Source organism: Cebus imitator, unplaced genomic scaffold (genome assembly GCF_001604975.1).
Source record: "Cebus imitator isolate Cc_AM_T3 unplaced genomic scaffold, Cebus_imitator-1.0 Scaffold2, whole genome shotgun sequence".
In the NCBI taxonomy this organism is placed as follows: domain Eukaryota; kingdom Metazoa; phylum Chordata; class Mammalia; order Primates; family Cebidae; genus Cebus; species Cebus imitator.
In genome coordinates this window covers 13,429,766-13,443,579 of record NW_016107317.1, presented here as the reverse complement: position 1 = coordinate 13,443,579, position 13,814 = coordinate 13,429,766, and the positions used below count along the sequence as shown (strand labels likewise).

The 13,814-nt window shown below is 33.3% G+C and overlaps 1 protein-coding gene across 1 annotated transcript in view; it reads right to left on the bottom strand.

Moving 5' to 3' along the window:
• ADAMTS20 (ADAM metallopeptidase with thrombospondin type 1 motif 20) overlaps nucleotides 1-13,814 on the bottom strand; it is a 211,090-nt gene that overhangs the window by 149,813 nt on the left and 47,463 nt on the right. Inside the window, exons 4-7 of the mRNA XM_017529893.2 lie at nucleotides 11,331-11,590; nucleotides 3,640-3,723; nucleotides 2,976-3,100; nucleotides 1,222-1,262 (exon numbers count right to left, since the gene is read on the bottom strand). Coding sequence (XP_017385382.1) covers nucleotides 1,222-1,262; nucleotides 2,976-3,100; nucleotides 3,640-3,723; nucleotides 11,331-11,590 — 510 coding nt within the window. The remainder of the gene's footprint in view (nucleotides 1-1,221; nucleotides 1,263-2,975; nucleotides 3,101-3,639; nucleotides 3,724-11,330; nucleotides 11,591-13,814) is intronic.

Sequence of the window (13,814 nt, the reverse complement as noted above, 5' to 3'; positions counted from 1 at the left end):
AAAAAAAAAAAAAAAAAAAAAAAAAAAAAAAAAAAAAAAAAAAAAAAAAAAAAAAAAGAAAAAAAAAAGCTAACTCTAAAAGAATAGGTTTATGAATTCAGCAACATTATATATTTTCACACATATAAGAATGAAAACAAAGCAACCAACTGCTAAAAGATATTCATAATATCACAAAGGGTTTGGTGTCAAGATGTTATAAAGAATATCTGAAAAGCAGTAAGAAAGCAACAAATACCACAGCACAAAAAAAATGAGCAATGTTTATTTCATTTATTTCATTTCTTACAGAAAAAGAAATATATGAAAAGATGCTTGAATCCATTAGTAATAAGGAAAATAAAAATTCTAATGGTAACAAAATACATTACATTTAGACTGGGGAAAAAATGAGAAATCTGAAAGTACCCAGTATTTATAAAGATATAATCAAAAGGAATGTTTATTGATAAATGTATAAATTGGTATAACTGCTTTAGAAAATAATTTGTTATATCATATAAATGTGAATATTAGGTGAATATTCCATATAATATTTATATCATACAAATGTGAATATTATGTGAATATTCCACTTAGTGGCACAGGCATCTGAATCCTAGGAATATACCCTAGTTCTGGCAGTGAAGTTCATGACACATAACAGTGGAATCAGCCCAAATATACCCCAATGTGACATGGATATATAAACTATAGTTGAAATATTATATAACAGTGAAAATTCATTAACTTCAACTACAGAATTCAAAAAGAAGCAAAAGTAATTTTTGTTTAGGAACACATATATATGTAATAAAACTATTTTTCAAAAGACAGAAGGAATTGGTAAATACAAAATTCATGCTATTGGCTACCTCATGGGGAAAAGCAAAGAGATGGAAAATGAGCATAGGCCACACAATAGTAGTGACAAAATTCTAACTTAAATCTAGTGGTGAATTCATGGCTATTCATTTTATTACTTCCCTTTAAACTGGCATATAGGTGATTATGTATTATTTTTCATGCACAGCATTTGATATTTAGTAATTTGCAAATAAATATTAGTTCTTATTTTGTAAAATTTACAGCAGCAGAATGAAACAACAGTGACAAGTGTAATAATTTATTAGAATAATCAAAATTACTAAAGTGTAAAAAAAAGGAAATTAGCCTAAACATTATTTTAAATAATTCAATAAACAATTACATAAGCTAAGCTTAATTAACAAAATAACTTACCTACTATGTTACAGCTCTCTTTAGATGAACAAATGTCTTCCCTTAAAATAAAAAATAGGTTTGAAGCATTTTTGGAAAATATTTTTGCAACAAGCCAAAATAAAATAAAGAAGCTTTAACTATGACATGACTACTACCACAAACTAACATTTAAAATCTAATTCATATTAATGTCTCAGAAAGTCTAAACCTAGAGCAATGCACCATTTGTCCATATCGATAAGCAATATGTACTATATAATGAGTGTTGTAAATAGTTGAATCATTAGCCAAGTTCAATGAAACATTAGTATATTTTTAATGTCTCTGCTTTTACTTACACAGTATATATAATATATAGTTTACCCTCATGATGATTCAACATCATCATGAGCTTCAGTTATCATTCTCTTATGTAAAATAATGGAGTTGTCAGATGTTACCAAGTTGCTTAATATTTTTTTTTTTTTGCTTCTGCATTACTTAGTCAATGGCCATTCAGTTTGACAGTTCTCATATCTCTTTTCTAATCATCTCTTTCTCATAGCCCTTTCTTCCTCCAATATTTAATCTGCTAGCTCCAATCTCTGCTGCTTGGCTTCTAACTATAATCCAGAGCAGAACCATAGACAATATATAATACTATGTATAAAATGTAATCAATTCTGCTTTAGTTTTGAAAAGAGATTAAAGTACAGTCATGCACTGCATAACATGATTCAGTCAACAATGGACTGCATATATGACATTGGTCCTATAAAATTATAATATCATATTTATACTATTTCTTTTTTATGTTTAGATATGTTTAGATGCACAAATACATACCATTGTGTTACAAATGCCTACAGTATTCAGTACAGTAACATGCTATATAGGCTTGTAGCCTAGGACCAACATGCTATACCATATTGCCCAGGTGTGTAGTAAGTAGGCTACACCATCTCGGTTTGCATAAGTACACTCTATGATATTTGCATAAAGACTAAATCACCTAATGGTGCATTTCTCAGCCTGTGTCCCCATCATTAAGCAACACATGACTGTACATGAACCACATGTTAGCTATTTTATATTGGCTAAAGGTTTTAATTTCAGGATTCTAGAAAGCTGAGATTTCTTTGAGTCTGATTCCCAAGTAAAGGATTTATTTAGTTAGCCAACCAAATATCAAACCTAGGATTTATATATTCTTGTAGTATTACTGTTGCTGAAACAAAGGTGTGAATTAACAATGTGTAGTATTTCTTGTAAAATGAATAATAATTGTATAATAGCAGAAGCTGTTTTTCATATAAATAAGTAGATTTGAGAACAATTCTAGCAAAGGCAGCATGGTAATTAAGGCATGCATTAAGCATCAAAACAAGGAACAGAAAAATAGATTTTTTAAAGCACAGGGAGTCCAAAAAGTGAACAAATGAAAGAACAAAGTTGTTATTTCCACACAACTGAAACATCAAGAGGGAATGAACAAAACCTGCTCTGAGTTCCATACTATGTTAATTTCTTAATTATCTCATTCTGTCACTAATATAATAAGGAAATTATTTCGTTAGATCAAATCACTACTCAGCAACCTGACATTGCTAATTTCCCAGAGAACTAACTAATATTCTGGTTTGAAAATATAGAAGAACACTTTTATTTGATAGTTTCTTTCATAGAACACTTCTGTGTATTATTAACGAAGAATGAAGATAATAAGAAGAATTAGTCATGCAGGAGGGGAAGAGTAAAAGATTGTATGAGAAAGGTTATTTCTATAATCATACCTAGTGATAAGAACAGCAGTGTCATGGTGGGAAGGGTGAACATCACCAAGGACATTCTGAGTTTTTTGCCATGAACAAAATTTGCTTAACGTGGCACCACTATCATAAGTAATGACTGGTCCTTCCTATGCAAAATAAGCAATGCAATACTATGTCAAAATATTAATGTCCTCTTTTCCTTCCAACTTTATCAGCATCTGCACAATTTATCAAACCGCATTCTCAAAGGCAAATGAGGGAGTGACAGCATCTCTTCTTCATATATTAACTCTGATAAATTTTAGCAGTATCGAAAACATTATGACCCAAACTGAATCTAATTAGATCTTCTTAATATAACCATCCAATATTTAGGAATAAAACACTTTTAAAAACTACTATATTTTAAATCCTCTGACATTAGGATTATAAAAATGAATACTAAGGTTTTTAATCTTTTATTCTTGAATCGTTTATTCATTTTTGTTACTTCCTTTGCTCAGTTAAACACTGCCGTCATTCTATTTCCATCACAACAAATAAGGGTAATCTCATTCCTTTTCAAATCAATTTTTTAAGTAAATTTTAAAAATACCTTATTTCTAATAAGAGTTCCATAATCTCTATGTATTCTCACTAAAAGCTTACTACAGCTAAGGTTACTAATTTTAGACCGGTTTCTTACCCGCTCATGGTGAATAATAATTAATTTAACCACTGCTATGTGTATAAAATTTCCAATACTTGGATCCTTGTAGATTGTTGCAACCTGCATATAAAAAAAATGTAGGATTAGTTGTCTAAAATGAATATTTCTTCTCAAAAGTAAGTTGAAACCAATCACGGAGTATCAATTCTCCAATTGCACTGCACATAGAAATCTTGGAATTTCTTAAAACGCTTTTACAAATCCTCATGTTCAGACCACGTCCCTTGCCAATTAAATCAGAATCTGTAGGATTGAAACCCAGGCATCTTAAAGATTCAGAATTTAAGCACCTTAAACCTTGCTACTGAGACAAATCTATGGATCAGCAGCATCCACATAACCTAGGGCTTATATGAATACACAGAATCTCAGACCCCACCCTAGATTAATGATTCAGAGTCTGCACTTTAACAAGATCTCAAGTGATCTGAACACATATTAGAGTTTGGAACTGCTGTTATGGATGATTCAGCAAGTAATTCACTTCATTCTGTGTCATAATCTACAATTTACATGACTACAAACTTCCATAAAAATATGTAAGTTTTATCTATTTTTTCTGATAGTTCACCTACTCTTTCAGCCACAGTTGCATATTTCCAGCTCCAAATATGGTTGTTATTTTAAAGTTTAGAATTATCAGAATCCATGGAGACAGATCCATCTAGAATCATATAAAGAGCCCTAGAAGAGGTCATGAGTCACTATCTGGTTCTCGATTTTCCAGCACTGGAAAATGCAAGGCACTCTGCATGGGCTCTGCATGGGCTCATTTATGATTCATGATCAAGGTGCCATCCAATTCACTATTTATATTCTCTTCTTGTAGCCATTATAGACGTTGCCACTGCAGTAGGTGTTTCTTCCATGGCCAGTACCTCTGCTTGGTACTTAATTAGAGACATAGCCCACTCTGGACCTGGGCTACCTGTGCAATGAAAACTGCTTCCTAGATCACCTTCTAGTTGGCCACTGCCTAAGTCAAGGCAGCCATTGCTCCAGGGTGTGCTACTTTGCTCATTTGTTTAATATATAAATGTTCAGCATTTACTCCTTGCTTTGTTGGCTAGAGAAGCAGATACAGGTAAGAGGACAAGGCCCAGACCTTGTGGAGCTTACAGTTTGTTAGAAGTATCACTACCAGAGCCCTCGCTCTATCAGCCAAAGCTGCTTCACCACAACATGTAACATGACTGCTCTCAATGTCTCTTGTGCCAAATGGACTACTACCAGAACTAGAGCCAAACGCATCTTTAGAGCTGCTGATACTGTAGGGTCAGCATGAGCATAAATACATAATCCAGCACCTTTACTACTGTTATAGCTGTGCAGCCCCAAATACTTACAGGTTTGTCATCTGTACCTATAGTGATGACTTTGGCTCTGGTAGTAGCATGTTTTGGCAAGTGTGGAGGTAGCCCCAGAGGTTTGACAGTAAGTTAAGACAGGGATAGTCACCTGATTGACAATTTCAAGCAGGTCTGTTAGCAATGCAGTATTTCTCACTTTAAAATAGGCGCTGTGAATTCACAGTTGAATTTATAAATATCCATTTTACATGCAACATTTTAAAATCTATCTACCACAGGAAAAAAAAAAAGCACACGTGTGATTTTAGAGTTACCCTTGATCTTGTGAGTTTAAAAGTGGATGCTTTTCTAAGTCACATTACAAGGTAAAAGATATACCTCAAAGGTATATATAAACGTTCTTTTTCTCCCATAAATGAAAAACAGCTGTGAAGACTTCTATGTCTCAGAAGAATATGCATACCCAGTAGTCCACAGAAAAAAAGAGCATATGCACTATGAGGTGTCTACATGGCTAATTACTATATTCATTGACCCAAGTATTTTGACTACCAATGACAATTTCGATATTATAATATCAGCTATAAAATATGTAACCACAAAAATATTTCCAGTTTCAGAAGGAAACCGATGCTGTACCTTTATTGAAAAGTGATCAATCTTCAAGCTAGAATTTGGAAAAAAAATCCCAATATTCTGACAATATAATTTGAAATATATTACTACAGCAAAATATCCTTAAATGTAAGAGTAGGGAAAAGATAATGCAAACAATTGTTATGTAACAAATCCTATGATATAGGCAGTATTATAGTGTCAGTTTTACAGATAAGAACAGTAAGATACAGAGAGTTTATGTAACACACTGAAGATTAGGCAGCTGGTAGCAAACAGAACCCAATTTTCATCCTGTACAGTCTGGCTTTAGAGTACCGACTACTTTATCTGATCTTATTTCAGCACTCTACCCTCAAGTCATTCTCAGTTCTTGGCACAAAACATTTCAAAACCCTGCTGCAACTCATCCCCCAGCCACTGGTACTGTACTGTTATGTTCACTTGCCCATGGCCTCAGAGAAGTCATAGGCAGTCAGCAAACATGGGCTTTACTTCTAGCTCTATTAGTAGCTACAAGCTAATTGTTCTACCCTGGAAAATGGATTTATCTTTTTTTTTTTTTCATTCTTAATGTCCTTAATATCCATGTTGAGGCACTGGGTACCCTTGAGTCACAATGTCCTTGCATAGTGGATTAACATTAACCAGATGCTGTTAGGGAAGGGTTGTGAAGGACATTTGTTGTTGTTGTTGTTGTTGTTGTTGTTTGACTTTAGTTTTAAAGAACAAAATTATTCCACAGTTTGATAAATAAGCTAAAAGAATTAGATATATTCATTAAATCTTGAATAGGCTAACACACACACATTAAATCTATGAGACAGAGATATTATATACAGCATTTCATGTAACTATATAATCACAGTCCTTAGCCTTCGAGCTTATCAAAGGACTAATATTCCATTCCATAAACTACACTTTAGGAAACACCAGACCAGATTTCTAACGTATCATCCTATTCTATAAAGCCATATAATATTTTTAATATATTAATATAATCACTACATTTTAGAGTGCTATGTATTAGAATTTTTATCGCTCTAACTACAATGTATTTAATCTTTTATTCTTCAAATGTTAGTTTCCTTCATATAAGTAGTTCCTATTTCTTTATAGATTTCATAAAATAGTAAATATTATTATTTCATGGATATCTAATGAAAGGTAAAGAAGAATGGGATGAATTGTATTGTTGAAATCTTTAAGAAAATTCTAGGCAAAATATATTTCATACAAAGCATGAAACAAATTGCTAGCACCATTAACTTACCGATCATTTTGAAAATAATTTCTAGATGGAGCTTTAGCAAATGTTCACATATGGTATGTTCATAGGCCACCTTCATTAAGAAGTACAAAATCATCTATAAAAACTGATTTTGACAAAGAAATTATGTATACAAAGATCATTACTCTTTACTTCTTCAGAAAGATCTTTGCATTTTTAAATTGAAAATTATGAAATTCCACATATATACAAAGTGAATATGTGCAAATAATTAAGAATATGCACCAAAGTGAAGAAAGAGAAAAGTAATATAAGTCGTTATACTCAAAGTATGAAAGCATATCATTAGTTTTTATTTTAATGTAGTTAAAAATCTTTCCCATCCTAATAACATCAGTAAAAGCAACCAACAGAATTGAAAATAATGGTATAAAGTCAATGTAATGCAAGGGAGAGTTTTTAGTTGATATATGCCTCAAATAATAGTAATCATGTTTTAACAAAAGGGTTAATTCTTGAGGATTATGTGATGCTCCTTAAATTTACATTATTAAATCTACAACAGGGTGAATATTATAAAGTTAAACCTTTATAAACACAATGAAGTGTGGAAGTTTTTAATACTTAGTAAATATTTAAGGTTTATTAAATAATAAATTGAATACCAAAATAAACATACTGAAGGAAAGATTTCTCTAGTTTGCATACATTTTAGTAGCTTAATAATACATATATAAATGCCATTTTAACCTGATGTTGTCACCCAAATTCCCTAAGGATAAAGGTTTTAGAATAGTAGCTGAGTATCTCTGCTCATTTAACACAAACAGTATTTTCAGTATATTGTACATCACAATTGTGTCCTCCCTCACTAATTTTAATGTTAATTCCAGAAACCCTTTGAGTTAGAGGGTCTCTAGGCTATTCTGATAACGTTAAGTGCAACTAAAAAATGAATTACATCACATTCTTTATTTTTATATCACTACACTGCATTTCATTAAATTATTGAAAGCAAAGAAAAGGTTTAAGAAGCCAGTACAATCATTTACTTTGTGCAGGATGAGTAAGGATAGTTAGTTGCGTATATAATCCATTTGCTCAATGCTGAAAGCATTCACTTATTTACCCCATTATGACTAGAGCTCAACACACAAAAATTCTTTTTCATCACTCTGAACTTGTCTTTACCATATCTCAAGCCTATGTCACATTGTCTTCACCTTTTCCTAAATTACTGTGATCAGAATATCACCAATAATCCATGTGTGTGTTTGAATAAATGCAGTTAATGCCTTCCAAGAATTGGAAAAAAATATGCAAAACCTGAACAGCTCCTTCCTAAACTGGAAATGTCTGTGGACACTTATGTGCAGATAGCATTTCTCTTACCTCTTCAAAGTGGTTTTTGAAAGACTTAACAAACAGCAATAAAACAAGTTGGACTAGATTTGAACTCTACATAGTGTGATCAGCTGTCCCAGTTTACTCAGGACTGAAGGGTTTCCAAGGACATGAGACTCAATACCAAAACTGAGCAAGTTCCAGGTAAAACAGGGAGAGTTTGTCACTCTTCCTCTTAAGTTCCCTTTCATCTTTAATATTTTATTTGTTTGTTTTGTTTTTGAGAAGAAATCTTACTCTGCCGCCAGGCTGGAGTGCACTGTCACAATCTTGGCTCACTGCAACCTCCACTTCCCAGGTTCAAGTGATTCTCCTGCCTCAGCCTCTCGAGTAGCTGGGACTACAGGTGCCCGCCACCATGCCCAGCTAATAATTCTTGTATTTTTAGTAAGAGACGGGGTTTCACCATGTTGGCCAAAATTGTTTCCACCTGTTGACCTTGTTATCCACTCGCCTTGGCTTCCCAAAGTGCTGGGATTATACGTGTGAGCCACTGTACCCGGCCCACCTTTAATATTTTTTCAATCATAAATATAGCTGTGATCACTGCTTTTTAATCAATAAAACAACAATTTATGTACAGAACCATAGAGTCTACTAGTTTTCCTATGTCCACATTTAAACATTCTTTTAGTGAGAGAGAAGAAAAGCACTAAACCCAGTTGGCTTAGAAGCCATCTAGTTTGGCTTCCAAGGAAGAAAGAAAGCATATACAAAAACCCAAAATATCTCAAAAGAGAGACTTACCCTCCTTAATTTTTCATCCTACCCCACTTATATTTGGAATGCATGCCTCTTCCTCAACTCTGCCCCACCTATCTCCCTGCGAACAAAAGCTTAACACAAACCAGATGACTTTGTCTATAAAAATTCTGTCTTCAGCGAAAACCTACTCTCCTTCTAGTGGGCCTAAAAATCCAGAAAATGATAAGTACATGCATGGTCTGTTGCTTCAGGCAATCTCAGATGCAGATTTGCTTTCCATGACGTCAAAAGGTCTGTCTTCATTCCCTTCAATTAACTCTGGCTTTAAACCTTCCATGGACAACTTCAGTTATCTGAAGGTATGTCACAGTATCGTCTGACAATGATGATACCAATTTTTATGTAAAATATAGTAACAGAACATTTCTGAGGATGATATCACCAAAAATGCATGAAAGTATTACAAAATTAGTCCTGTGTTCATTCCTTTATTCCTTTTAGTAAGTATACCCAAAGAACTGACAATAGTTATCTGTCATTTACCGTGTTTTAAAACTTATCAAATCTAATATTTTTCTTCAGTATTTTCCCCACCCAACTTTCTTAATTAATGCCATCTCCTTTAACTATTTTCTATTGCAAAGTATATCCCAGTGTACCATATAATTGATATAATTTTATAATTGACATCCTCCACACCATAATTTTCATTAGATTCCCTTCATAATTTAGTTTGCCACACCAACATTTAGATAATTATACATCTAGATAATAACACATCTAGATAATTTTACTTTGAATTCAGAAGTAATAAAAAAGTCATCAGGATAAATTTCTATCCATACTTCCATTGTCATTTAAAAAATTCAGTTAGTAAACAAAATAAAGGCCAATTTTACACAATTTCAAAAAATCATTTTTATATATCTCTCTTTTTTTATCACAATGCACTGAATTCTGAAAAAATCACTTTTATTAATATTTTAACCATGTTTTCATTCATTCTTTCAGTAACTATTTATTGAGTACCCACACTGTATCAGATACTGTGTTTAGGCAACAGAGACTATGGCATAACAATAAGAATTTAAGGTAAAATGTCATATGCTAGAAAAATGATGGTATCTTATGATCTTCATGTCACAATAAACTGGGAATATCTAGCTAAGGGAAATTAACAACGTCCTATAGATGTGTCCTGGCTAAGTCTTCCAACCAAGTAGGCCTGAATTCCCTATCTGTGAATAGAAGTACTTCCAGTCATAAGATATGTTCCAAATACCCTGAATCTATAAACAGGTGGCCATACAATGTTTTTTTGTTTTTTTTTTTTTTTTAGATGGAGTTTTGCTCTTTTTCCCAGGCTGGAATGCAATGGCATGTCTCAGTTCACTGCAACCTCTCTGCCTCCTGGGTTCAAGTGATTCTCCTGCCAAAGCCTTCCAAGTAGCTGGGCACAGGTGCCCACCATCATGCCCAGCTAAATTTTGTATTTTTAGTAGAGACGAGGTTTCACTATGTTTGCCAGGCTGGTCTTGAACTCCTGATCTCAGGCGACCCTCCCACCTCAGCCTCTCAAAGTGTTGGGATTACAGGCGTGAGCCATTGCGCCTGACCAATATTTCATCAACTGAACTAGCATGAAAAAGGGTACCTTTGGTGATTACTATAAAATAACAGGCCTAATTCAGGAATGTCCCAGGGTAGTAGGGAAGGGTGGACACACACACACACATACACACACACACACACACACAAATATACATAAGGATGAAGGATGATGTCACTAACACAGAATTGACAACCTTCATTAGCTCTAGAATTCTCTTCTATGAATACTAGCACCACCACTGATTGACAAAGATTAACATCAGATTAAGGACACTTAGAGTTATTATGATCTTGTATTCCAAATTTGCTAGGACAGTTCTATTAGCAATAGTCTATCCCTTTATCCCCATAAATACATGTATAATTTAAAATATTATGTATCTAAATTTCAGATTTGGAGAATATAGCCATGATAAAAATAGTATCCCCTCGGTACACGAATAGGGTGATGAGGTTTTAAAATTCAGATTCAAAGAGCAAAAGATCAATGCAACCTGGATAGTTTCTGTCACTAGAGGGCAGAAGCCATTCATGTGATGAAGTAAAGAATAATTAAAGCATTTTCTATAAGTGGTTTTGGGGTTTTTTAAATGTTTTAAAAAGGTATCCAAGTAACAGAAGAGGATGCTTGCTATACCTCTGTCTAAACTAAACTTCAATGAAATCTTATTTTTGGCTTAAACCTAGACATAAAATTACAACCAAATTTTGGGAAAAAAATTTAATTAGACATTAAAAAATATTAAGCTAAACATTTTAGAAAACACAAAAGTTATATTCAGTTTACTTACAATTGACATCAGAGTCAGTATATAGTTTTGCAAATTCTGTTCATGAGCAGCAACCACTTTAGCATCAGCTGTAACCATAATTTCAATGTATCTTCGATATGATGTAAGACGTTTTTTCCTGGAATGTAATTGACTTCTTTTATTTTTCAACGGTATATTTTTTGATGGGTGTCCTAAAACTCTTTCTTTCATTATATTAAGATCTTCATTCATATTGCTGTAGGTATGAAAGGGTAAACTGGTTTCCTTTATTTGATTTTCTAAGGAGAAAAAAAGAATATAATGCAGAGTCATTAAATTGGATGTGACTAAAAATACTATAAAAAATAGAACAGCCAAAAATATTTGATACATACATATCTGTTCCCAATGCGAAAATAAAAGGACAAAGAGAATTATTATTTAAAATAGCATTGTACAGAATTATCATGAACATTCCTATGTACAGTAATACAAAGTTTGCAAAAGTTCACATTTTCGTAGATTCTACGAACAAGAAACTATATGTAAGTCATACTTGAAAAGGTATGACTATTCAAAAGCATTTATTAACTACCATGTAGAAAATTAAAATACCAAAGACTCCTTATATTTTTCTCAAGTCTACAATGACGTGCCACAATGCCCAGCTAATTTTTGTATTTTTACAAAAATTAGAGACTGGTTTCACCATGTTGGCTGGGCTGGCCTCAAACTCCTGATCATGTGATCCACCCACCTCAGCCTCCCAAAGTGCTGAGATTACAGGCGTGAGCCACAACACCCGCCCTTTTTTTCTTTTTTTTTTTTTTTTTTACAGAGTAGTGACATTTACAGATTACTAACATTTTGTAGGGTGAAACTTTATAAAATACAGAACAAAACAAACTTTATACTATGCGTGAAAAGCACCAAGAACAACAGAAAATTAAGCCAACTAACAATAGGTGGGTGAACCTATTGAATCCAGAAAGGCAAATGTTGCTATAAATTTTTTAATACTTGATTAATAAAATACCTAATTTGTTATGTTTGGTTGCATATAAATACTGCATAAAAATAATTGAACATTAAAGATTATTACAGTGAAGTAATATGCATTTCAGTTCTATGCACTTACAGAAACTTATATATTTATTTCTACGCATTTAAGCCTTAATTGTGCTAGTGGTAAAAAAAATTCATAGGCTGCACAGGTGCGTGTCCTATTTCTCTCCCCTTCATTTTGTTCCTCTCTTTTCCTCCTTACTTCTTCCTCTTTTTCTCAGCTAATTTTTCTGCCAATTGTTTGGTGGTGGTTTTTTCAAGAGAAAAGTGGACCAAAGGAGTCATGCGAGAAGAAATAAAGGTCCTAGATACTTTACAAACCAAATAATCAATACCAAAATAATAACTAATACTCGGTTGCATTATAGGAATTAGATATAAGAATATACTTCATTATTATAAAAACTCATTTTAAGTACGAATATAATCCTATGGCTATAAGAAAGAAATGGAGTTTTTTAGACATTAAGTTTCCATAGATGAATTTTTTTTAATTAATACAAAAAATTCTATTTGTCTTATTCTTTTTTTTCCTTTTAACTTTTAGGTTCATGGGTACATATGCAGGTTTGTTCTGTAGGCAAACTCATGTCATGGGAGCTTGGTGCACAGATTATTTCATTACCCAGGTACTAGGCATTCTATCCAATAGTTGTTTTTTTCTGATTCTCTCCCTCCTCCCACCCTCCACCCTCACATAGGCCTGAGTGTCTTTTACTTGTTGTGTTTATGTATTCCTGTTATTTAGCTCCCGCTTACCAGTGAGAACATGCAGTATTTGGTTTTCTGTTCCTGCATTAGTTTGCTAAGGATAATGGTCTCTAGCTCCATCCATGTTGCTGAAAAAACATGATCTTATTCTTTTTATTACTACATAATATTCCATGGTACATATGTACCATTATTTTCTTTAGTCTGCCACTGATGGGCATTTAGGTTGATTCCATATCTTTGTTACCGTAAATAGTGCTGCAGTGAACATACGCGTGCATGTGTCTTTATAGAACAATTTATATTCTTTTGGGGATATGCCCAATAATGGGATTGCTGGGATGAATGTTAATTCTATTTTTAGTTCTTTGAGGAATTGCCACACTGCTTTCCACAATGGCTGAGCTAATTTACACTCCCACCAGCAGTGTGTAAGCATTCCCATTTCTCCACAACCTTATCAGCATCTATTTATTTATTTATTTTTTAGTAATAGCTATTCTGACTGGTGTGAGATGGTATTTCATCATAGTTCTCATGTGCATTTCTCTAATGATTAGTGATGTTGGGCATTTCCTCATATGCTTGTTGGCTACATGTATGTCTTCTTTTGAAAAGTGTCCTATGAGGCCGGGTGCGGTGGCTCAAGCCTGTAATCCCAGCACTTTGGGAGGCCGAGGCGGGTGGATCACGAGGTCAAGAGATCGAGACCATCCTGGTCAACATGGTGAAACCCCGTCTCTACCA